Source organism: Topomyia yanbarensis, chromosome 2, assembly GCF_030247195.1.
Source record: "Topomyia yanbarensis strain Yona2022 chromosome 2, ASM3024719v1, whole genome shotgun sequence".
Taxonomy (NCBI): Eukaryota; Metazoa; Arthropoda; class Insecta; order Diptera; family Culicidae; genus Topomyia; species Topomyia yanbarensis.
In genome coordinates, this window is record NC_080671.1 from 168,658,204 (window position 1) to 168,686,104 (window position 27,901).

Here is a 27,901-nt window from a genome sequence, read left to right on the forward strand (position 1 = left end):
GACTGCATAGCCGAAACACATAACGAAACCACTACTTTCAACTCAACCACGAATACAAACAGCAAAGACGCGCCTTTTTAGACACCAGTGAAACGTCGAGCGTCAACTGAAATCTAAGCCCAGTTGTTTTGGAAATATGGGAAGGAGTCGCGAAAAAGTCAGATTTACCATCTTGTATGTCATTTAATGGAATTGTAGGCTCCGATACTAGGGAAATTTTCCAACTGTTCTCCGACAAATTTTCAAGCGTTTTTTACGACGAGAGCTTTCCACCACAACAAGTCGCTGCCGCCACCAATCTAACTCCTGCTCTAGGACGAACCTTACTTATTTTACTTACCGTTCAGGCAAGATCCTTGTTGTCTCTTGCTGTATGCAGAAACCGTCTCCACTCCACTCGGTCCATTGCTGCTTGTCGTCAGCATCGCAGTCTTCGACGGGTCCGCAGGTCGTCCTCTATCTGGTCGATCCACCGTGCGTCTTCTTGTTCCTGTAGTGCGCCCTCAACAACTATCTTCACCGGGATGTCGTCCGACATTCTTACGATGTGTACAGCCCACCGCAAACGTGCTATTTTTGCAGTATGCGCAATAGATGGTTCATCCTGCAGTTGATGCAACTCATGGTTCATTCACCTGCGCCACGTTCCGTCTTCCATTTGCACGCCAACATAGATGGTACGCAACAACTTTCGTTCGAAAACTCCAAGGGCGCGCTGGTCCTCCACGAGCATAGCTTAGGTCTCGTGGCCGCAGACCGTCTTCCGGAGTCCAAAGAAGGCACGATTTCCCGCCAAGATCCGTCTCTGAATTTCTCTGCTGGTATCATTGTCGGCGGTTAGCAGTGAGCCCAAATACACGAATTCGTCGACCATCTCGATTTCTGCACCGTCAATCTGAACTCGGGATGGGAGGTCCACATTGTTGTCTCTAGAACCTCTTCCTCTCATGTATTCTGTCTTCGAAACGTTGATGGCAAGTCCAATCCTGCTGACTTTAGCCTTCAGTCTGATATAAGTTTCCAACATCGCCTCAAAGTTCCGCGTCATTGTCGTTGGCGAAGCCAAGAAGCTGGACGGACTTCTTGAAGATCGTGCCACTCGTGTCTATCCCCGCTCTGCTTATTACACCTTCTAACGCAACGTTGATCAGCAGCAACCTTGCCGTAACCCTCTTCGAGATTCAAAGAGAATCGAGAGTATCCCTGACACTCGAACAACGCACATCACCCGAACTTTCGTCGCTTTGACTAATCGTGTTAGCTTATCCGGAGAACCGTACTCGTGCATTATCTGCCATAGCTGATCTCGATCGATTGTGTTATATGCCGATTTGAAATCGATGAACAAATGAGGTGTGGGCACGTTGTGTTCACGGAACTTCTCCAGAAACTGCCATATCGCGAATATTTGGTCCGTGGTGGCGCGGGAACCCATGAAACCCGCTTGGTAGTGCCCCACGAACTCCCTTACAAATGGTGACAATCGACGGCAAAGAATTTGCCAAGCTACGAAAACCGTTGTCAGTTAATACAGCTTGGCACTCTAAGCATCCGGAGGGACTGCTCTTGAGCCCTGCTCGTCTTGGACTTACTGTCTGCCAGGGTGGATTGCTTTACAATCCTCGGACGCCTGGATCTTCAAGCTCGCGTTCGAGCTCCACGCAATAACGCTCTTCTGCGAGTCCTGTTGAGGAGCACCAACTATGGGTGCCAGAGCGCTGTTATCGGCCTTCAGCGTGTTTTTAAGTGTGGCGACAGCTTTTGACTTCAACTTGACGAGGAATTCCATTAAATAATGTCAATTCTGAAATGTTATTAGATTAAGCAGCCACCATTGCACAGTGGATCCATTCCTTATGAGAGGCGGTCATAAATATATGCAATGCAAATATCGATACAAAACCATATTTCTTTAGTAAATTTTGGGTCGCTGAGTCCGAATCTGATATTAAAAAATATTGTATCCTTCTAACAGTGTGATATGACCTTTCATATTACACTCTTTATTCATATTTAATTATTATTATTTTTCGCTCTAACATGTTTAGAGTATCAAATAGTACATGTTTTGATGCGCTCGTAAAAAAAGAATCATGATTTTTCATTGAAAATTCTCGAAACTGCAGCTTTTGTGCTAGAACGCCAATATTTTGATATCGTTTCCAGTGATCCTGATATCTCGTAAACCAAATCACAGACCAATTTTCAAACTTTGAATCTTGTGATTATAATAGCATGCTCACGACAAAATTTCAAATTAATTGTGAATTTTTCCCCAAAAGTTTTTATGAATACAAAGGGTTTTAGCTACTATAAAAATAATGCTTTTCGTATAAATAAAAAAACCTCATTATGATACCAATAATTTTAAAAAGAAGCTACAGTTCATGACTTCAAATTTATTTGTAAATTTGCCTCGTACATCTCATATTCCGTACCGACATGTACTTCGAAAAGCAGCGTCCAACAAATTAATATAACTTAAGTTGAAATGATCCGATCGAAAAAAAATTGTGAAAATAATAATTAAGCTATATAATTTCAAGATCTGAAGTAATAACGAAATAATATAATTTTAACATGTGAAATATTGTTTTTCGTCTTGTATTATGTCTTCAATCATATACAACATCTTAGATTCTCTAGGCATTCTGGGCGCAGACTTGCGCAGCTGAAACGCAGTTAAAGAAAAATTCGCGTAAATTTGTAGCTAAATTCTTCCAATACATATACAAAAATACTCATCTTTCTACACTTCATATTCACCAAAACCCGATAATTATCGTTCAATACACAGCTAATAGTTACGTTGTCCGATAAAAAATACTAATATTGATAACTACAGCTCGACAAAAAAAATCTGACGAGTAATCAATTATCAATAATTATTAACGTATCGGTAAATAACTAACCACCCTATGCATTCATCTATATACTAAAAAATCAGTTCATTATTTGCAAAATCAAGTTTGAAACAATAAACCATACATCTATAACCATATAATAGAGAGACCAAAAAAAAGTTTGGGCCAAAATTTTTTTTGTGTTATTGGCCTAGACCACTGTGCATTGGGGCCAAGGGGTCTGTTGGTGAAGGTACCATGAATAAACAAAGAAATATAAAGAAACAGAGATTTGCATGAATGAAACATACGAATCTTTAGTTTGAAATATCAGAGTAGGGGTCGGCTTTATCAAACAAAGTTTAGGAGAATCGAATACAGATAGAACATTTCTGATCCTAACGAACACAGCGGGGGCTTTTATTACAATTGATTTTTTTGTTGCTTATTTTCATTCGCATTTAATAACACTTTCAATACACAATACATCCCAAATAACAGAGAGACACTCGATTAGAAAGCGGATTTTGACTTTATTTTGTGCTAGAATCAGCTTGGCAACATCGTTTAGATATACGACTTGGCTCATCAACTCGAAACGATGCTCTATCCCAAGTGAAATGCTGCTCAAGACATATAAACTCAAAATCAAAAACTAGATTAACCCAAACAATACTTCTAGTTGAATTACTCGCATTGGGTGCAAATTTACACAAACACCAACGCTAGCCGGATTAACTGATCCATTCGCTCAATCGCAATCCGCGGACTGGTTCTTTGGATGTCCCGTTCCTAAAAATCACCTTCTCTCAGTTCTTTGCCAACACACACCGATACGATCCTACCATTCGGCACAGCATCGCCGATCGCCAGTACCTCAGCTCAGCAGCAGCAGCAGCAGTAGCAGCAGCGTCGAACTCCCGCTGCAATGGGCTCTCTTTCTCTTGCTATTCGATTCCAACAAACAATATTCAACCATTCTCGCATTTGGCAGCGAGGTGCTATCGGAGTTGGACGTGTGTTTTGCCGCAGTTCGAAAGGTTCGCGATTCGCGTGCTTTGTTACTTCCTCGCGTTCTGGTGTACTTCGGGAGATCACCCCGGGCTTCCAGTTAGGCCAAATCCGGCTTACGGAGTTTTGCGTTTACCTGTAGTTATATCGGTTTCTGCTATTGTAGACAGCACACCAGCTGGTGCGTACGAGGCGATTCTCCGTTGGATATTTATCTGTGAATCTTGTGTTGATTTGAATTGTATTATTTTCACTAGTTTGCTAGTTAACGGATTGTGGAGTGGCGAGTGAGGTGAATTTAACATAACCAACGAAGGCAAAGTAGTGAACCATTTCGAAGGAGATTCTAACTTGTGATCCGATGTAGAAATCGAAAAGTTCTCTCCCCATGCCAATACTGTTGAATGAATGTGTGCAGAAGACAGAAATAAAAGGAAGGCGTTGAAGAAGTTGCAGTTTGCAGACCTGTCATAAGCCTGTCATCTGGCGTACAGTATCTTTTGGAGTTTTAAGTTTTAAGTGCTAATGATAAGCTCTAGTTGTTTCAAATTGGCAAACAAAAGTGCTTGTGTTGTACTGCCATTTCAGAAAGTCGTCAGTAAAAGAGAAGCGAATTATTCAATCATCATAAAACGCAAGTCTCCTAGAGGCAACCAAGTAAAGCATAGTTACAATCTGCGCTCCGTTTACAATTATTCAATTAACCGTGACTAAATAACAACTAAAAGGAGTCACAATCTGAGTTGCTAGATTGCGTGCAGGTTTGCAGTTTTGCAGGAAAGGGGGCGAAAAGTGTCTTACGTTTCGGTGGTGGCTTGTGATGTGAAGCAGAGCGAGGAAAAAAAGGAGTTTCACTTTGATTATTTTGAATTCATTGAATTATACATACCTACACACATAGAGTTTTCACCAGCTTCCCTTGCGTCCCTGACCAGGCATTTTCAGAAGTGCTAACGCGTCGAAAGTCGAGAAAAAGGAAAAGAAAAAGGTGGTGGAAAAGCGCTGTGTTTGTGTTTAATTTATATAAAAACCAAGCTTATTTTGGACAAAACATAGCTTTCGGAGTGTTGGATAACACTGGTCTCGCACGAACCGCTCGTTGCAGCCCGCGCTCAGGTGCATGTCAACGGGAATCCGACGCGGTCTGCTATCGAGCGCAAATTGGTAAGTTTTAGTTTACTTCAGCCTTCAATTATGGGCTTAATGGGGCAAACTGTGTAAGGGGCGGGGGTGGACGGCCGAATCGATAGTGCCTCGCATTGCAAACGGTTTCTTATGGTTTTGAGTTTATCTCTGGTGGCGGCCTGTTTGCGGTAAGCAGTTTCGATTGTATGCTGATTGGTCTGAGCGGGAACCCGGTCGATGGGAAAGTTTCCACAAATGAAAGCTGAAACATTTTCTCGAGGATGTAAAAATTTGGCTTTAGTTAACTATTATTGCAGAAGCATGTAACCGGGGAATGTTGGGCAAGAGCGGTTCGGAAGAGTAACTAGTAATCGCGCGATATTTTTATCGTTTATGTAATTTCTGTGGATTGAGCTACTAATTGGCACGTACACAGTAAATCGTTGGCTAACCTGTACCTCAGGATTTTAGAGGTTTTATACTAAGAATCCTTAACCTTCGCCTCATATCAAGCTTAGTTGTTTTTGTTTGCCAGTCTTTTTCCATGAAGTAATATTCCAACCCATACTATAATTTGTAGTAGAAAAAAACCTCATAATTTGTAAAATGAAAATTGCATTTTGCGTAAACAACCGGTCCGTTTTCATGGTAAAGAGGGACACTTATAGCTTTGCCGTGAGACATGTTGGTAGCGGTGAGCGATTCGTAGTAACTTTACTAGCAGAAGACAAAAGATTAATCCGTACGATTTGAAGCCTCTTTATAATGAACCTGCCACTTCTAGTTTTCTCGTTTGATAACATAGTTTTACAAGTTTTCACGTGTAAATAAAATATTTTGTCTCTTTTTATGAAAAACTAGGCTGAACAAGCTGGGGGTATTGTGAACGACGCATATTTTTAGACGTCATTGAATAAAAATTCAAGTGATTTTTGACGCTCCTTTTTATATGCATCCAGGCCTGTGCACAGAAAATTCTCATGGGGAGGGTTTTGATATTTTTTACGTATCTTATAAAAAACGCATAGAAACTAGCTTATAAATTTTTTTTCCGGCGCATGGTGGCAGATTAGGTAAGTCCCTGCTGTCAAGAAGGAAACTGTAACAGAGACTGCTGCCTGCTGGCTCGTGGTAATTTCGGATTGGTTTGTAGTAGTTCGTCGCTGTTGTGCCATCTTATGACAAGCGCCATTTTGCACATTTCGAGAAAAACGATTTCAAAAGTTTAAGATTGAATATCTTGAAACTTATAAATGGTACAAACAATTCAGAGAAGACAATTAATGCGTTCTCAATTATTACAAAGATTTTCATATTTCAATACAAAACTTTAATCACTTTTGAAAAAGTAAATTAAAAATTTTACAAAAAATATGTATCTCAATGACTGTGCAAGAATTGAAAACCTTTTTAGAGATTTATGCAGGTTTGGCTGAAAACCTGGTCAAGTCTCACCATGTTCCCCCACTTCTTTTTTAACTTTCTCAATAGAAAGTAAATGCAATCACTGCGAAAGTCGATTTGTTAACTGAGGCCCGGAGGGCCGAGTCTCATCTACCATTCGACTCAGTTCGTCGAGATCGGAAAATGTCTCTATGTGAGTGTATGTGTGTGTATGTATTTTCTAATCTCATTCACTTTTCTCAGAGATGTCTGAACCGAACTTCATAAACTTAGTTTCAATTGAACGGTATAACTTAGCACATGCTATTGAATTTTTTGTTGATCGGATTTCCGGTTGCGGAGTTACCGGTTGAAAAGTGCAATCACATACACACTAAATTTTGATTTCCGAATATCAGCAAAATTTTGCTGAATTTTGCCTTGCTGAAATATCAGCAATACTTCCAGCAAAATATAATTCGCTGAAATTACAGCAATTCAAAACTGTCAAAATTCGCTGAAATGTCAGTTTGATTTGCTGGAACTCAGCAAAATTGCCATTCTTTCACTGATTGTTTTTGCAATCAAATTCTATAGATTTGATGATTTTCGTCAAAATAATAGGCTTTACTAAAAATCAGCGAAACAAAAATGCAAAGCTGATCTCTTGGCAAATCCAGTTTTGCTGAAAGGTTTCAGCAAAACATTTTGCTGAAACAAAATACAAAAAATTGGTGTGTAGATAATTCTCATATAAACTGATATCACCATGCTGTTCAAATGGTATATTAATGTTAAAAATGATCCAACATAACTTGGATTTGCGGGTTTAGATCACTATAATAATTATTCAAAGTAGCTTTGACCACATTGGCCACCTGTGCCGGTTCTTGATACCCCAGGTTATTTCCAAGTTCTTAACCCATATGTTACTATGTTTTAATTGCCGCAAGGTTCTACTGTATCGATTTTGTTGGCTATTTTCGGCAAATTTGAGACTAAGAGAAACGAAAGCAATGAAATTGAAAGACGGATAGGTATTCTAGAGCGAATCAGTTATAAACTTAGAACGGAAAACTAGAACTAGGCAGGCTCATATGGGCATGATCGAAAGGAAATGTGAAGAATTCTTTGCCGGCGTCGGCGGTAAAACATGATGATGAGTTATGTTCTACCATAGACCATGCGGTAGACTTGAGTGCAACGCCCAACTCCTACTCTGCATAAGGCAAAGAATTCTTCACATTTCCTTTCGATCATGCCCATATGAGCCTGCCTAGTTCTAGTTTTCCGTTCTAAGTTTATAACTGATTCGCTCTAGAATACCTATCCGTCTTTCAATTTCATTGCTTTCGTTTCTCTTAGTCTCAAATTTGCCGAAAATAGCCAACAAAATCGATACAGAAGTTCTTAACCCTTTCATGCCCAACTTTTTTCTAGTGCATGTAGGCTAGACCTCTCCACATTTTGAAAAAGTTTTGAAATATACATGGGTCAGCTCAAATTTTTGTTCTAGGTGTGAATTTAAGAACTTTCGCCAAAAATGGCTTAATGTGGGCATGATTTAGAGGTGTCTCCAATCAAAAATCGTGTTTTTGCTATGTTTCCATAGTAACATCACTTACACTCTGATTTAATAGGCCCTACATGCCCACATATCATCAAAGGTTGTTCCTTACACATATCTTAACATGTTTTAACAGGTCAACATAGCTCTAATCGCAGTAGAAAATTTGTTAACAGGATTTTCATATAGAAAAGTATATCAAAACCAAGAAAAATTAGTAGTATTTTTCCTTGGTTTTGATATACTTTTCTATATGAAAATCGAGTTAACAAGTTTTCTACTGCGATTAGAGCTATGTTGGCCTGTTAAAACATGTTAAGATATGTGTAAGGAACAACCTTTGATGATATGTGGGCATGTAGGGCCTATTAAATCAGAGTGTAAGTGATGTTACTATGGAAACATAGCAAAACCACGATTTTTGATTGGAGACACCCCCAAATCATATCCAAATGAGGCTATTTTTGGCGAAAGTTCTTAAATTCACACCTGGAACAAAAATTTCAGCTGACCCACGCATATTTCAAAACTTTTTCAAAATGTGGAGAGGTCTAATGTAGGCTTTCAAAACTATTTTTTCTTGAAAACGGTGGGGTCAAGAAACACGAAAAGCTTGTTTTCATAAAGATAGGTGCTTCCATGGCAGTGCAGGAAGCTGGTCAATTTTTACCTTGTAATGCTCAATGCAATTCTCCTAGAATAATTACAATAGTCCAATTACGTGGAAAACGTAGCCAACGACGGTCTAAATTGATAAGTTTGATCAGTTTTCAATAATATTGCACCATAACGAAGATATATGAAAAAATCATTTTCGGTTGTCAACGCAAACTGTCCCTGGCAGCACTGCTCCATCGGAATCCAATCAGACTAATTCCAATAACTTCAGTTCTAGAGCTGATCCTTGTAACTGTTAGTACTCAAATTAAAGACAACATTCACATTAATGAGCCTTACTTGTTTTTGTGAGCACATCTCGCCTCAATCAAAAGTTATAGCTGTTTAAAAATGTTGTTGTCCACAAACAACATGGGCATGAATGGGTTAAATTAATGTCATACCTTTTTCTCAGCGAATTCCTGACCGATTTTTACAAACTTCATTTCAAGTGAAAGATACAGTAATCCCATGAACTACTATTAAATTTCATTCATTTTCTGACATTTCGTTCCGGAGTTACAGGTTGATTACTGCGGTCACATAGGAATTTCCCATATGAACCGGTGTAATCGTAATACCATCGAAATGGACATCAAATTACTTCTATTTCCAGATCACTAATGGCCAATCAAAGATTATTTGAATATATTATCAACTATCGACAGTTCCGGAACTCTTGGGTGCTGGACGTATTCTAGAATTAAAATCATTTCGGTTCTTCGATTACGACTATACCGATTTTCATAAACTAAGTCTCAAATGGAGGGTATAATATGCGGTTGGGTGTTGCATCATTCATCAACCTCTCCACCCTCTTCTCTCCATCCCCTTACACCCTCCTTTCCCCCACCTCCCTCATCCCTCTCACCAGCAGAGAATTTAGTCCTATAACCATATATGTATAGTGAATTTGGGGTCATTGGGCTCAAATTTAATATCGAAAAAACCGGAATAATTCATCTCACAGTGATAAAAGGATTTTTTCACACATTTTATAATATAAGCTTTACCAGTAGTTGATGATGAATACAAATGAGAACATAAATGACGAATTTCGCGCCAACTCGAATAAATGTTTGCAGCACCCTCTCAGATTTGAATGAAACTTTCTGTACATGAAGACTTTGTCACAAAAAGCCACTTTGAATATTTTGTTTTTCCAAAAATGATCTAGACTGTCTTTTAAAAAGAGCCAAACTTTTTTTTACCATTTTTTTCAAATGGCTATAGTCTAAAAATGACAAATCCTACAAAAAAAATGTTGTAGGAGTGGTTTTTACAAAATTGGTCAAATTTTTGAATAAAAATATTGAAAAAATTCTTCATTGACTTCTACACTGAAAAAAATCGATTTTAAAAATTTAAAGTTGATTTACAAAAAAAACCATTTTTGATTTGAATGAAATTTTGTTCTAAGATAGATAATTATGTTCCCTACCTACCGCCAAAAATTCAAGTTGGGCACTTTTGAGGAAAAAAAGTTATTTGAAAAAAAAACTTTTCCTTGTCCAAACTGATTTTTTTTCTTCAGTGTATTTGTGTAAGTCATAATCATCTCAGAATCCATTTTTCCAGCTGCTAGTTGCCTGATACATGCAATAAGTATCAGAAACAAATTTGGTATATATTCATAACAAATTTGAATGAAGACTGGAAGACTGGAGGATTGGAAGATCGGAAGACTGGTAGATTGGAAGACTAAAAGACTGGAAGACTGGAAGACAAGAAGACTGGAAGACTTGAAGACTGCAGTTATTTTATTCCTCTCAAAACTGATAAATTTTATGAATCAATTGACAAACTTTTCTACATATTTGTTTTATGTCTGATGGAGCAGCAGTGCAATACAAAAACAAGAAAAACTTTGCAAGCTTGTGTAGATTCCAGTCAAAGTATGAGTTAAGGTTGGAGAGAGAATGGGTCAAAATCGAAAACGAAAAAAGCAGTTTTTTCCACACTGAGTGTTAGACCTTCATAAAAATCAATCAGCTTATGTAAAATGTTGTTACAGTACTGCTGATTGATTTTTATGAAGATCTAACACTCGGTGTGGAAAAAACTGCTTTTTTGTTTTCGATTTTTGCCGATTATCTCTCCAACCTTAAGCGCAGAATGGCATTTTGTTGCAGTATCCCATGGAAAAGGACCCTGTGATGCTATTGGTGGCACTCTCAAGCGAATGGCAAAAAAGCTAGTCTTGCTCGCGACTATTGAAATACTATAACCATAAGTCTCCAAGTGATATATAACTGGACAGTTGAACAAACTGATAAAAATATCACAAAATTAATTTTCTGCTACATATTCACTGAACAGCACAACAAAATGTCAGAAGAACTCTAAGAGCTGTATAATAACGCCAAAACAATATCTGGAACTCAAAACTTCCACAGTTTTGTGCAAATTCCTGGGAGCAAAGCAGAGACGAAAAGGTATTCTAATTCAGAAGATGAACCAAAAATATTTTCCTTGTATAGAAATAATACAAAATAGCATGCATGAAGATGGTTTTAAGACAAATGTAATATATAGAAATAAATAAATAATCATGTAAAAATCAATACATGATGTTGTGGTGGTTATTTCTTTCTCTGATTCTTCCTCAGCACTAAACAAGAAAATAAAAAAAAGTAATTATGGAATATTTGTTTAACGACATAAACTCTTTTAAATGGCATTCTTGATTAACAATGTGTCCAACAAAAAACACATTTAACAGGCCAATGTGGGTACCTGGGTACCCACAAATTGAAATGCTCATAACTATGGCTTCCTTTATCCGATTTGGACACTTTTAGATTTTTTGGATTCAGAAACTCGTTCACTTTTTGAACTTTTTGATTTGTTAAATTGAACTGGATGAATGGATCTGGTGCTTGGTAATCCGGATTTTCCGGGGTGATGTTCCAGTACTAGGGTATGATTTGTAAATTTTAATAATGTCCTAGCAATATGAGTATCAAAACTCTTCAAATTGTCTCGGAAGTCTGTTATTTATTGATACGGAACCCTATGGCAATTTAAAAAATGGATTTGGAATGGAATGGCCACTCACGGCCCCACGGGAACCTGTTCCAGAATGTCCGTTCCGGGGTCAAATCACCAAATGGTTCCAAAACCACGAGATACAGCCTACTGATGCTATTCCAAAAATTTTGATATCCATATTGCTAGTATTCCATTGAAGTTCATAAATAGTATCCCAGTACTGGTACATGCTTCCGGAAATCCGAATTCCCGGGAACCGAATGAAGTAGCCCCAAAACCAAGTCCAAAAGCGGATCAGTTCCTGAATCCAAAACACCCAAAAGCATAAAAATCGGTTGGAAATTACCTAAGCTATTGGTATTTCAGTTTTGTGGGTACCCGGGTACCCACGTCGGCCTGTTACGTAGTAAAAAAATTCAGGAGCTCCCCCCTTACTATATCAACAATATTATTAACCCAAAAGCTTGACTTAGTGAAGTTCTAAGATGTCCCAAAGTTTCAATTTCCAGCTATGGATAAAAGAAAGGAATTTCATTAATTGAAACCTAAAACAGCTACCCGGGTACCGCGTCGGATACATAACGGTTAAGGGGTCACACACCTCTTAGTGATAAAAATGTCAAGAATGTTTGAATTTACGTAAAGGAATAAAGGAATGATTTTATTACATCAAACTTATAATATTTTGGTAGTACATTTTTCAGTAAAATAAACAAGCATAAGTTTATAAAAATAAATTGATAATTGGCGGAGTTATGGCTTTCTCCCCGAAACCCTTTTTTATTTAAGAGGTTTGCGGTGATCACGATTGGAGCCCAATAGATCATCTAAAATCCAAAAACTCAAAAAATTCTATTAGTATATGAGTATTCCTCGTACCTTAACGATTAGTTGAATAAAAATATTTTTTTCCTACATTCGAGAACGTTTTTAGTAAAAAATCGCTGTTTTAAGCTCTAAAAATTGTATTAAAAAATTCTTATCCATGAAACAAAAATTTATGAATTAAAATGGATTTAGTTACAATCAATTGAAAAAAATTAAGAAAATTGATTGAGTAGTTTTTCGGCAATCGTGATCACGGAAAAAACCATTTTTAGTAAAACGACATTTCGAGATAATCGAGTTTAAAATTTCAAATTACCGCTGCTCTTGGTAGACGAAGCGCGCTTGGAAGCGCTGTAACTTTCGATCTATTTCTTGGATCTTTATAAAAATTCGGGAAAACATTCGCAAGGAGTTGTACTTTTAGATAAAGCAATAAAAAAAATTCGATTTCATTAAAAATGAAAAAGTAGTTAATCCCTTAATAAAAATATGCTTAGTTGCTTAATTTGACAATATTTTCTCACAAACAGAGTTTTATTGGATTCTGAGATGATTATGACTTTCATTGGTTTAGTTTTCGGTAAAAATACACTGAAAAAAAAACCAGTTTGGACAAGGAAAAGTTTTTTTCAAATAACTTTTTTTTCCTCAAAAGTGCCCAAAATTTCATCCAAATCAAAAATGTGTTTTTGTAAATCGACTTAAAATTTTCAAAATCGATTTTTTCCAGTGTAGGAATCAATAAAGAATTTTTTCAATATTTTTATTCGGAAATTTGACTAATTTTGTGAAAACCACTCCTACAAAAATTTTTTTTGTAGGATTTGTCATTTTTAGACTATAGCCATTTGAAAAAAAAAATGGTAAAAAAAGTTTGGCCCTTTTCAAAAGACAGTCCAGATAATTCAATCCAATAAACATATCGTAGAAAAGGAATAGCGATTGCTTTTAATATTGTCGCAATAAACAGTGATCCGGCCCATTACGCAGATAAGATTAGCTTTCCTAGGAAATACTCCCACGGTCGGCTGGGTGGAGTTCAAATTGCTCTTGTTTAGAAAACAGGATACTCTCGGTAGCCGGCTACCTAGAGCTTAAAAAGAACCAAAAACTAAACAAGATCTTTTCTTTTCCAAGTGATCGTATACTCGAAAACCAATCAAATTGCTACTACCAAATAAACCATGATTTACAGGTCGCATCGCTTGCTTAGAGCGAATCCTAGACTTTATACCCTTCCAAACGACCAACTCCGCGACACCTATGGAAGAGTCGTCTACCTTCCGTTAAGTGGGTGGAGAATCAACACTTCCCGCCTGCCTTATCCTTTATCCTTCCCCGTGAACGATGGAGATGGGGGCGGCCGGCAATGATGGCTATCATGCTGTTGAGGTTTTATTATTGGTAGGATTGGTATGAATTCCTACTTATCACTTCCTAAGCAACTCTTATTAGACAATCAGCAGTCAAACATGATCGTTACAACGCACGTTTATAACACTACATAGGCACAGAAACTTATCTGTTTAAATCTTTTAACAACTTGATAGATGCGCAAATCTAAAGAGAAAGTATTCAAAATTTTAACCAATTTCGGAAGGTTAATTTCCAAAGACAGTTTTATCTAACCATTTAAACAGAAAGTAGATATTAGTAAGTAGAAAGCAAATATTAGACCAATGTTCTTATAGCATATGAACTAACAAACACTGCAATAATTTAAATCAGTAACCATAAAACTAACTTCTCGATCAATGGATGCTCGTTTGTGATAAAAAATTCTTCAAATTTAAGTATTAAACAATACATACATATAACAAATTGAATTCAAAGAACACAAATTTTCTGATATGAATTATTTTCATTAAAAAAGTTATTTTCTTAGGTCAACGTACAAACGAGTAATGAAGGATCCATATGATGACTTAGATATTCATTTTTTCAAAATAAAACAGTTTAGACACTTAGAAGAACAATTCAAAACTTGTCTCGTTTGAAAGAGATGAAAGTTTTTGAATAGTGAGTACATCAGTGATATTGATTTGTTTCTGATAATATTGCTCTACCAGAGACAAAAAACCCCGAGTAAAAATATTATTCAAATTTAAAATTGAGCGCGAAATTGGCTAAAAGTCGGTCATTTGTATCTTCGGAGGTATTTATTAACGCAACAAGCCCCTCCTTCTGATCTGTATGTCCAAAGACTCATCACCCTGGAAGGGAGATATCTCCTGAGAGCAAATCATAGAAACGCAATGTTCAAAAATCACCATCAAAGTGTCAGATGAAAGAGAAGTATCAAAGCGTTCGATTAGCGAGTAGTTTAGCGATACTGATTTTTTGTACAAATATTGTTCTACCAGAGAAATCGCGAAGCACCACAAATTGTGTTCGTGAAATAGTTCACAGGACAAGATACCGCGAATCAGTCACACTTGCATGATTCAGTTCAAATTTTCATGCTACTACGAGTAAAAAAACCGATAGCAATTAAAAAAATAACAGCTCACGATAAGGCGAAGAGAATTTACGAATACCATAATAAAATTACTGATATCATGAACACGAGTCACATTACTCTATGTGTCAAATTCAAAAGTAAGCTCTAGAATAAAATATCACGATAACGTGAACAGAAGTTACGAAAATCGTGACTATGATCCTGAAACCATGAACACAAATCACCCAACTCGTGAATAAGAATGAAATCATGAACAGAAATAAATGAAATCATGATCAGAAATAATCATAAATCTCTACACGGGACTAAAATATCACGACAACGTGAACAGAAATTATGACAAAGTTTCTGAAATCATAAACATAAATCTCATTATTCGTGATTAAAATATCAAGAATCGTGGCTAAGATCCTGAAATCATGAACATAAATCACAAAAAATCGCGAAAAAGCTCCTGAAATCATGAACATCGTTTGACTGTCGGCTGTGTATTCCCTAATCATGAACAAGAATCATAACAAAAACTAAACATGTCAGAGGGACAACAACAGTAACAAAACCAAACATTCGAATGTATCAGGAATCTGATTCCTGAATTAAAAAAATCACTAATAGTTTCATGATTTCGAGTTTTATTATTCATAATCTCAGAAACTTGGTCACTGTTATCCTAAATCGATCTGTTCGCGAAATCAAGATCTTTTGTTCATGAATTTATGAACGGATTTTTTTTCCGTGTAGAGTTCTTTAAGCACTTGCAAGTCGACTACTGACAGTTTATTAATGAAATTACAAAAAAGAGAAGAAATAGGAATATGATGTTGAAGAACAATAATAGATCATCTTTAAACTCAACTTTTAGGTAATAGATATTGTTATATTCATAATTCGTTATTTTGAGAAAATTAACAAAATCTTATCGAAAAACTGGCTTTTAACTACTTTACCACTAAAATATAACTAAAACTAATTAACGGATAGATTTGAGGGCACTATTTAATAGGAATTTTTTCACCTAAAAGATTTAAAATGCACAGTATTCTTTTAGATTCAGAGGTACTTTACAGTTGAGATTTGACGGTATGTGTAAAACGATTTTTTCTCCATTACTCCTCGAGAGGTTCCTAATCATGATCCAATCACCCTGCATAATGTGTTCAAATGAGTGGGATGAATAGAGGTGCTAAGATGAGTTATGACACAGTAACCCTGTATCATTTCTGTAACCCTGTACGTTAAGGAACAGCTATGAACTCTGCCTAACGGAAGATCAGGACAGAACCATACCGGGGTTAGATAACAAAGGCTTCGATTTCTTTCCAACAAACAAATATTGTCGTAGCTTCCCATTCCATCAGTGTTTCGATTCGCATTATGTTTTCTTTATTCAGCCCATACTGTTCGCGGATAGAGTGTAACTATTTCATGGAACCGTTTGCGGCATTGCATAATAATGCAAACGGCGCTGGGGTTAATAACAATTAGTGAAAGGAATATCAAACCATCCAGTAGACGTACATTTCTTGCCATCGCACTGCTGAGAATGTTTCGCAAATCACAACCATTTTCCACATCGATCTTCGACAACAATTTATGCACTATCACGAAAATGTAAACCAGCCTCGACCTCTGCCAAAGCGCGATGAAAAATTTCCAACCGCATGGGACTGAACTGCATGGCACAGACACAGAGCAATCGCCGTCGAAAATAACGTAAAACATAAATTGCACATAAAACGATTACGCATTTATAAAACGACGCTACACGACACTTTTCTGCTGAAACGCATTTATCGCGAGCGTCACGAGAGACCGCTGGCTAAACTAAGGCTGATGCCCACCGAACACTGAACCTCTCCCAACTCATAACCCAGCCCGGGGTGGAATTGGTTCGTCTCGACTGTGCCGATGCCAACGTCATCGGCACGGTTGCCGGCAACCTTGAGAAGTGTGTTTTTTATAATTATGAAAGACGGCAGTTGGGCATATTATATAACTTTTCGTTCGTTCATCAGACCAACCCAAATGGTAACGAGCCAAAACCAAGCCAAGCCATCCAAGAGAACCTAGGCAACAGTAAGTGCCTGTAGAAGTTTACTGCATGTCTAGCTAGAGTGCTGTAGACATCGCGTGGAATAAAACCGAACCAACTTCAAGTTGCACTTCCTCGCCCAATGATGCACGCTTGGCAGGCACTGGAACGAACTGTAGGAGAACGTTTTGGAGTTTGACTGGGAATTGATTTACTGTGCTATTATAAGCCATTGAATGCCCGTTATGCTTCACATAGAGTTTCGGGTGATCATTAATAATGATTTTAATTATTGAAATTAATTGTTTGTTCAAATTCAGTGCTTAGACATTTATTTATTTGTTTATTCGTGGGATGTTCAACAATTCTCTGTTAGATCGGTGGCTTGAAATCTTTCCGTCACATCTCTTTCAGGAAAATTGTTGACCTTCGTTTCTGTTCCAGGAACAAAACAGATAAGTGGAAAATAAATGAACATATATAGGCTAGGATTTAATTTTCCATTTTTAATTTCTGAATAGAATGATAAAATAACAATAATGTTATAGCTTGCAAGCATAGGCGGCTCATTCGATTAAGATGGGGAACACTCAATGCTGTTGATATAGACAGGGCCGCCGAGAGGGGGGGGGACCGGGGTATTTCCCCCCGGGCCCGGAGTTCTGAAGGGGGCCCGGATTTTTACCAGAAACTAAAATTTGACAAATACTTTTTCGACAAAAAAATATTTGAGAATGCAATTAAAAATTCAATATCTTGTGTATGAGGTAACTAGAATAGCGAAAATTCTAAACTACTGCACATTTGGTACCAACTAACCAACTTAATTCTCGCATCGAAACAAGATCAGACTCGAGCGGGCATAGCGAAATTTGTACATTGAATGTCATGTACGCAGCTCACCTGGGTTCGAATCCTAACCCCGCACACAGGAATAGAGATTTTTTATAGGAAAATTCCTAACCAGAATGAAGAAGCGAATGACCTTAAGGTTAAAATGCCCATAATCGAAACAAAAATATGATCAGACTTGTAAGGGTTTAAATTTAAAGTCATGAGGTTGTCTTCAAATTTTGCCAATATGAAATCGATTTTTTTGATCTATCGAATTTCCAATCTTCGAAAGCGTTGGATTAGTATCGAAAGTTATTATTGAAACCCTGCTTAGGGTTGCCACACCGGTTTTTGGGGGCGAATTCCGTGTCTTCGTTCAGGTAAATTCGAATTCGCCCGGAAGAATCCACTAGATTATTTTGCAATTTTGAGTTGCCCTTTTCTCTACCAGGAATCGTCCAGAACCCAGTCCTCGTAAACATCATAATCGGGTTGCAGGCCCTAATTTTTAAGGAGGGCCCCTCTTGGCGTTGACAAATATTATTTTAAAAAGTGCCATTTGGGTTTACTTTGTCCCATTAAACCTTGGCTTAAATGGATCAATGTTCCTCACAAAGATTCTCGAAAGAAACTGGTGTGATTTCACACCCTATGTTTGTTTACTGAGGAGCAGAGCGAAGCTCGCTCGGATTATCCTTCACAGCGAGAGTGGCTGGTGCTTTTAGATTCTTTGTGAATATCTGAGGAAGCGAAGTACTACACCCAACTAAATCAACAAAACTGTTAACAAATGCAAAAACATACAACTAAATGTGAACGGCACAGAGTGCTGACCAAAACAATACACTCTACGCTGAATGTGAAGAAAATAAGATATTTTTCCTTTTAGTGCTACGAGCTACTTAAGAAATAAAACAATGCATATTTATTTGTTTTTAAGCGATTTATACAATAAAAAGCAATGGAAGCGCTCCAAAATTCTTTCGAGTGATCATTTCAATTCGAAATTCTAATTGATTTCAACGCATACCCATGTGTCTCTTGAAGTCTATCCCCTGCTCAGTAAAACTCTGCTGGCCAAAGTACCATTAGAGGCGGTAACCCTACCTCTATTTGAGAGCTCAATTGGCCAAATGAGTCATCAAAAACTCTTGATAAACCAAAAATATTTCGGAATAATTTCAAAAATTAAAATTTAAAATTTAATATATTTGGTACACCGTTCATTGTTACAAAATCCATAAAAAAATCATTTTTAGATACGAGATGATAGCGATACGTTTTTGTCAAGGGATCGTACTCAAATGACGGAGCTTTTTTTTGCGATTTTCGAATACCAATTCCCCCTCGCAAAGAGGCCAGGGATAGGAAAAAATACGTTTTACAATTATTTCAAATACGGCCTTTTATCAACATTTTCATTATAACAGGTGTGCTAACATACTAACAAAAATAAGAGAATAATTCATGTTTTTATAGGATTGTGAATGTTTTCGAAATCAGCATAGCGTAAAATTCAACCACAACCCTTATTTTAAATTTAATCCAAGTTTCATTTTTTCCATTTTCACATTTTTTTAATTTTGTTTAAATTTCATTGATCTATTTTTTTCAAGGTGTGGATTTATTTTATTTTTCTTATTGTTTCATATTTTAATACCCTGCTCTTTGTTTGTTTCCTTTGTCATACCATCTAATTTTTAGAATTTGTCTATTTACTACATTTATTCTTATAATAGCCTTTTTCTATTTCCCTTTTTTCTTTTTTTTGCATTTCCAAAAGCTTTCACTTATTCAAATTCAATTCCAATTTGTCTTATTGTTTAATTTTTTCCTATTTTCTTCCTTATTTCTAGTTTTTAGCTTTTCGTTTTCCGTAGTTTTATTTTTTCCCATTGTTCATTTAATATAATTTTATTTATTGTTTATACCTTTTTCTTAAGATTTAATTCGTTATTGTTATTTCTTCATTGTTTCCATTTAACCTATTTTGAAAGTACTTTTTCTGTTGACCATTTTCCTATACGTTTACATTGATTTTTTTTTATTTTCCTAAAAAACATTTGATTTATCTTTTTTGACACTATGCGCACTTGTTCTTCACTTTACGTTTAGTTCGTTGTTTGAATTCGTGTCAAATTTCATTTCTAGTGTTTTTTCAGTTCTTTAAATAATTTAATCCATTTTATTCATTTTCTTCGTGTTAATTTTTCAATTTTTTTATTCGATAGTATACCATGTTGGTTTTTTCTACTATTTTTTGTTTTCCATTTTGTCTGTTTGCTCCGTTTTTGATAAATACTTCCAATTTTCTTTACTTTTTCGTCTTTTCATCATTCCAATTTTTACAAATTTTACGGTTCGTCCATTTTTTTAAATTTCTCTATGGTTATTTTATTCTTGTTTTTTATATATACTCCTCTAATTTTATGCATTCTTAACGTTTTATTTACTTTTTCTATTGCTTTAAATATTACTTGTTTTTTTGTTAAATAAATTTTATTATTCTTGATTTATCGAGTTTTTCAGCTTTATGTAATTTTTATATTAATGTTTGTATTCTTTTAAGTAGCTTTTTTTTCATTTTCATTGATTCTTGAAATATTTCTTACCTTCTTATCGATTTTTCATTATTTTCACCAGTTGTGCAATAATGTTCGAATTCTTTAATCTTCGCAATATGTTTTTCTTGTTTCCTGTTTTCTTTTATCTATTTTTTATAGGTTTTATTTTGGTTTTTCTCGATTTAACATTTTTTGATTGACATTGACATTAATTTGTTTATTTGGTTGATTTTGTTGTTTTTAGCTCTTTTGAACATTCTTTTAATATTTAGTTTTCCTATTGGTTTTTTATCTTTTGCCGTTGGTCGCCGTTTAGCTATTTCCATTTTTTGTAATTACTACATTTTCAATCTTTCCATTTCCTTATTTTTATAAATACTATTGACCAAAATGGCGCTTCTCAAAGTCACCAAAACTGTCGAAGCGGAATTAAAAAATTCCCAAAGTATAAAAACTCTACTTTTTGTTCCTTCATTGGCACTACAAACAACTAGAGCTAAAAATTAGTATATAAATATAAAATTTCAATGTACTATACATAGTATCAGTGAACTCCAATGGATTTCAAACATTAACTTTTTTATGCGCAGGAAATACATAATGGTAGGGGCCCGTACGTTGGACCCCCGGGCCCGTATTTTCTCTCTGCGGCCCTGGATATAGACCGTTCCAAAAAAATTTATATCGTTAGGGTAAAATAACTTGCTATTTCTGCATTTCACGAGAGATAGCAATTTACGGATAACCTTACACATTTCATTACCAATTCTTTCTTTTTTATTCTTTCTCATTGTAGAGCGTGAAACGACAAAAAATTGATCGACTTAAATTTGGCGTATTTCTTGCATTTAAAAACTTGAACACCCATAATTTTGTAGGTGAGTGCGTAAGCAATGCTGCATCTATTTTGTTTTTGCCATAAGTTTTCAAACTGGTGCTGAGCCAAGTGGAACGGGGCTTCGAAATTCTGAACGCGCATTTGAAATACCCAAAATATCTTACTACTAGAAAGCCAAGGTCGAAAGGAAACCGAGATCAGAATTCCACAGAAAGCGAAAGAAGAATGGCCAGTGCTTTCAAACCCAAATCCTAACCCTTCCATTAGAGATGTCGGTTAAAATTTGAGATGTCACACGCAACAGTGCAAAAAGCTACGAAGAGTACCGGGCTGTCAACATACAACGTTACAGTGACTACCGAATGAGATAACAAACAAAACACTACGCATAAAGAAAGAGTAAGACAGTTGTTCACAACATTGTTGACCAATTTTGATTGCGTTATAATGGACAATGAAACATACGTTAAGGTTAAGGATTTCAAACAACTTCTAGGTCAAAAGTTTAAGCAGAAAAAGTTGTCAAAGATTCCGAAAAAAATCTTGGTTTAACAGGCGATATGCACATGACAACTGGCACTGTCAAACAAAATATTTATACCTAGAAATGTTGCAAAAACTCGTGTTGCCTTTATTTAAAAAACACAATTGTTCCATGCTGATTGATAAAACCTAGCTTTCTGTCATTACTAGAAAGTAGTACAGCAATGGTACACCTCCAACAATGTGCAAGTCGTGCTCAAGGACAAAAACATTCCAAACTCGCTAGAAACAATTCTAAAGCAATTGGCGTTCGACATTGAATAAAATGGACACAACAGCGGTACAAAAACTGAAGGAAAGTTTGAAACGTAAAGCCCAATAAAATTCCATTGTGGACATCAGAAGTTTAATCACATGGTTTTTACATTTCTTATAAAAGAAATGTATAGAATTCGCTCAAACTTTCAAGATTTTTTCCGAGGCCCGGAGGGCCGAGTCTTATATACCAATCGACTCAGCTCGACGATTTGGGACAATGTCTGTGTGTGTGTGTGTGTGTCTGTGTGTGTGTGTGTATGTAACGGACAAATTCTCATTCGTGTTTCTCAGCAATGGCTGAACCGATCTTATCCAAACCAATTTTAAATGAAAGAACTAAAAAACAGTATGAACGCTATTAATTTGTTTTTGATTCTGATGTTTAGTTTCCAAGATATGAATGTTTGAATGCGCAAAAATGGCGTTTTTTGCAGTTTTTTTAAATTATCTGCCGAAATTGACAATGTAGATTAACAATTTATATGTTTTTAGACAGCATTAACGAATACCTTTCGAACAAGCTATAGATTGTTGAAATCGTACTATTATCAAAAGAGATATTTAACATTAAATGCGGACGAAAGATTTTTATCATTTCCCATAGCCAGAAATATGACCAAAAACATGTAATCTATTATTAACGCCAAAACGGCTTATTTTAGGTCAATAGTATCTTCGGAGAATTTAATGGAGGCAATATGCCCTTTCTTTTGGTATTGTGCTTTTGCTGATTAATCCCCCTACGAGTGAGATATTTTCACAAATTTTTTTGGAAGTGATTATATCGAAATGATGCCTTCAGCAAATTTGTAGCTCTTACTTTTGCGAATAACGTTACTGAAGACTTCAAATATCTATTTTGAATACTTTAAAAGTTATGGCTTGTTGTTTGTTGATTATTCTTTGTCGCTTATTTATTGTTCAATATAGTAATAATCCATTGAAATAAGCCAAACATTATTTCGATAAAACGAATTTTGTATTTCATTTTACTATCTACAACCGCTACAAATAATCACCGAACACTTCCAAGCTATCTGGAAGGAACTTGATAACTTATCAGTACAAAAATGTTCATTTGTGCGAACTTTCTGACTGCAATTTTGCTAACTTATAACCATCGGATCGATCTGAAACATATCGGAAAATGAGAAGCGAAATAAATAACTCCAAGCAACGGCGTAGCCAAGAGAAGGTTTTGGGGTTTAACACCATACAACCCCCCCCCCCCCCCCACAACACCCAAAAAAAATTGGATTGAAGTTGAAAATTTATTGATGCAGACTGATTTAATTCAATATTACAATAACAATTATCTGATCCGTAGATTGATAACCTGTTGTTGTAAACATCATGAGGACTTTTGATAAATTGTCGGAATGGGGTCCTGATATGTAACTGATCTCTTGGTCTTGATTTCACAGTTGTCTAATAGCATCAATATCAAATTCCTGTCTGAAAACATTCCAATAGAAAATTCCAGAGTTCTGTAATCAATCATAATCCTCAGATTTATTTTCAAATTGATCTCGTTTTTGTAGAGATGTACTGTAATAAGGGTCTTTATTTAATAGGAAGCGAAGTTAAAATTGATTTAATTCTATGAAACATAGAACTGCTCAACAAAAAATGCATAAATTTCAACAATTGCTTAAAATGTTTTTGCCTTTCTCATTCACCGGAGGACCGAGTGTCATATGCTAATCGACTCAGTTCGTCGAGATCGGAAAATGTCTGTGTGTATGTATGTCTGTATGTATGTGTGTGTATGTGTGTGTATGTGTGTGTATGTGTGTGTATGTGTGTATGTGGAAAAAATGTGACCTTTGTTAATCAGAGATGGCTGGATCGATTTGCACAAAGTTAGTCTCAAATGAAAGGTACAATCTTCCCATCGGCTGCTATTGAATTTTTTATTGATTGGACTTCCGGTTCCGGAGTTACGAGTTGAAGAGTGCAATCACACAACAAATTCCCATATAAACTGAAATGAAAAATTCGTCTAATCCGGTTCTTGCAGTTAGAAGATCCCGATACAGTAAACGCACTGAAATAAGTTCAATATTAAATGAGTTAGCACTTTGAGAAAAGAGACACGATTCAGATAACTATAACGACGACGATGCTGATGATGTTGATGATTGTGATTATAATAATTATGGCATAACTCTCCGAGCTCTCGATCGAAGCAGTTCGTTTTCTGGTGCTGTGCATAAAGTGAACAAGAATAAATTGTCAGTGAAGGTCAACCATTGTTCGAGGCAGTCTTTGTTCGCCGGTGCCCAGGCTGGTGAAGTGAATACCAGAATAGCCGGAATCGCCGCTATATAAGCTAAGTATTTTTTTTTCTTTCATTTCCCTTTCCCCGATCGGTCTCTACTTCTGCCCTTTCCCCTGAATATAAGTTTCATCTCTCGTTTACACCACGTGTTATCCTCGTGCCTAAATGGCCGAGGGCGAAGTAACATTGGATGGGAATGATATTCCCATGGATATACCGGATAAACCCGAAATTACTCCCTCCCCTGATTCCCCCAGTCCTCCCCGTATTAAAACATACCCAGCCAGTTCGACTGGACCCTGGGTGGTGTATTTCCGGCCCAACACGAAATCGCCCAATATTCTAGAAATCTCACGGGAGCTGACTGCCAACTACCCGTCCGTGGCTCAGATAACACGTGTTCGAGCTAATAAGATACGCGTTATAGTAAATGACCTCGACCAGGCAAACCAGATTGCTCGCAGCGAGCGTTTTACGAAGCAATTCAAAGTGTATGTGCCTTGTAGAGTTGTGGAGATCGATGGGGTCGTCGCCGAACCGGGTCTAAAGTGCGAAGACCTGTTGAAGTACGGGGTTGGCTGCTTTAAGGACCCTTCACTTCAAAAGGTGAAAATTCTGGAATGCAAGCAATTGTATTCCGCAAAAACTGAAGATGATAAGACAACTTATTCTCCGTCAGACTCGATTCGGGTGACTTTCTCCGGATCTGCTCTTCCCAACTATGGTCTCCTGGATAAGGTTCGCCTACCTGTTCGCCTATTTGTACCGCGGGTAATGAACTGCAGCAATTGCAAGCAACTGGGCCACACAGCCACTTATTGTGGCAATAAAAAACGGTGCGGCAAATGCGAGGGAGAGCATGAGGATGACGCTTGCGGTGGAGAAACTGAGAAGTGTATTTACTGCGGGGGCCCTCCGCATGCTCTTAAGTCATGCCCGGCGTACAAGCAGCGCGGGGATAAAATTAAGCGCTCCCTTAAGGATCGCTCGAGGCACTCTTATGCAGAAATGCTAAAGAATGCTTCGCCATCTGTCGCTTCCGAAAATTCCTTTGCTCTTTTGGCTGGCGTTGAGCAAGAATCTGACGACCCACAAGAGGGAACATCATTGGTTAACCCAGGGGAATCCAGGAAGAGGAGAAATCTAGCCTCCCCTACATTGCCTCGTAAGGGTGCCAAGGTGTCGTCCACTCAGAGTGCGCCAACCGCAATCAATAAATCCAACGGAAGTGATGCACAAAAGCCGAAGCAATTTGCTCCAGGACTTGGAAATATTAATTCTAACAAGGAGTACCCACCACTTCCAGGGACACCAAAAACCCCAAGTGTCCCCTTTTTTCAAACAGATACTCAGTCCAGTAGCGGACTAATGAAATTTTCTGACATAGTGGACTTAATTTTCACAGCTTTCAATGTTACTGATCCTCTTAAAAGCCTTCTGATACGTTTTCTCCCTATAGTGCAAACATTTTTGAAGCAGTTGACTACTAAATGGCCCCTCCTTGCAGCGATCGTATCCTTCGATGGCTAAGTCATCGAACGAGGTCACCGATTCGATCACTGTTCTACAGTGGAACAGCAGAAGTATCCTCCCGAAAATCGATTCCTTTAAATTTTTACTAAATAGTTTAAAATGTGATGCTTTCGCATTATGTGAAACTTGGTTAACTTCCGATATAAATCTCAACTTCCACGACTTTAATATAATTCGTCTGGATCGAGAAAACCCCTATGGAGGAGTACTTTTGGGGATCAAAAAGTGCTATTCTTTCAACCGAATTAACCTCCCTTCGACACCAGGCATTGAAATTGTCGCTTGTCAAGTTTTAATCAAAGGTAAAGACCTTTGCATTGCTTCCATCTACATTCCTCCTAGAGCCTCGGTAGGGCACCGAACGCTTTGTAATATCACGGAATCCTTACCGGCACCGCGGCTAGTTCTGGGAGACTTTAACTCGCACGGTACGGTATGGGGCTGCCTTCATGATGATAATAGATCAACATTAATCCAAGATCTTTGCGATAATTTCAACATGACCATCTTAAACACGGGAGAAATGACGCGGATTCCTACACCACCAGCACGCGCAAGCGCGTTGGATTTATCTCTATGCTCGACTTCGCTACAGTTAGATTGCATGTGGAAGGTGATCCCTGATCCCCACGGTAGCGACCATTTGCCTATCGTGATTTCAATTGCTAACGGTTCAAGACCATCGGAAACAATCAATGTATCGTATGACCTCACACGGAACATTGATTGGAAGAGTTACGCGACCGCGATATCCGTTAAAATCGAATCCACTCAAGAACTTCCTCCGGAGGAAGAGTACAGGTTTTTGGCTGGCTTGATTCTCGACAGTGCGAATCAAGCTCAGACTAAACCAGTACCCAGCGCGAATACCCATGGACGGTCTCCCACCCTGTGGTGGGATAAAGAGTGCTCAGAGCTGTACGCGGAAAAGTCCACTGCATATAAGGCCTTCCGGGAAGACGGGTTACCCGCTAGCTATCTACAGTACGCGTCGTTAGAAAGGCGAATGAAGAGTCTAATGAAAGCCAAAAAACGTAGTTATTGGCGCCGGTTCGTCGACGGGTTAACGAGAGAAACAGCGATGAGCACTCTTTGGGGTACGGCTCGACGTATGCGTAACCGTAATAGTACCAACGAGAACGTGGAATATTCAAACCGTTGGATATTTGCTTTCGCCAAGAAGATCTGTCCGGACTCTGTCCCGGTACAGAAAACGTACCGCGCCGCGTCTCCTCACGATACCGCGAACGAAACACCGTTTTCGATGGTGGAGTTTTCACTTGCTCTCTTATCATGCAACAATAACGCCCCAGGGTTAGACAGAATCAAATTCAACTTGCTGAAGAATCTACCTGACACTGCAAAAAGGCGCTTGTTGAATTTATTTAACAAGTTTCTTGAGGGTAACATTGTCCCTCATGACTGGAGGCAAGTGAAGGTCATCGCCATCCAAAAACCAGGAAAACCAGCCTCCGACCACAACTCATATCGGCCGATTGCAATGCTGTCCTGTATTCGGAAGTTGTTCGAGAAAATGATCTTGTTTCGCCTCGACAATTGGGTTGAAGCAAATGGCTTACTGTCAGATACACAATTTGGCTTCCGCAAAGGCAAAGGGACGAACGATTGCCTTGCGTTGCTTTCTACAGAAATCCAAATGGCCTATGCTAACAAAGAGCAGATGGCATCAGTCTTCTTGGATATTAAGGGGGCTTTTGACTCAGTTTCTATCAACATTCTGTCAGAGAAGCTGCACCAGCATGGTCTTTCGCCAATTTTAAATAACTTTTTGCTAAACCTGTTGTCTGAAAAGCACATGCACTTTTCGCATGGCGATTTAACAACAACGCGATTTAGCTACATGGGTCTTCCCCAGGGCTCATGTCTAAGTCCCCTGCTCTACAATTTCTACGTGAATGACATTGACGATTGTCTTGCCAATTCATGCACGCTAAGGCAACTTGCAGACGACGGCGTGGTCTCTGTTACAGGGCCCAAAGCTGCCGACTTGCAAGGACCATTACAAAATACCTTGGACAATTTATCTGCTTGGGCTCTTCAGCTGGGTATTGAGTTCTCCACGGAGAAAACTGAGTTGGTTGTTTTTTCTAGGAAGCGTGAGCCGGCGCAACTCCAGCTTCTATTAATGGGT

The 27,901-nt window shown here is 37.5% G+C and overlaps 2 protein-coding genes across 2 annotated transcripts in view; both read left to right on the forward strand.

Moving 5' to 3' along the window:
* The window catches only part of LOC131679883 (uncharacterized), an 87,366-nt gene that overhangs the window by 1,142 nt on the left and 58,323 nt on the right, over positions 1-27,901 (forward strand). Inside the window, exon 2 of the mRNA XM_058960634.1 lies at positions 3,657-3,953. Coding sequence (XP_058816617.1) covers positions 3,657-3,953 — 297 coding nt within the window. The remainder of the gene's footprint in view (positions 1-3,656; positions 3,954-27,901) is intronic.
* Positions 3,834-27,901, forward strand: part of LOC131682066 (uncharacterized) — a 311,928-nt gene continuing 287,860 nt past the window's right edge. Inside the window, exon 1 of the mRNA XM_058963245.1 lies at positions 3,834-5,018. The gene's annotated coding sequence lies outside the window, so the exon portion shown is untranslated. The remainder of the gene's footprint in view (positions 5,019-27,901) is intronic.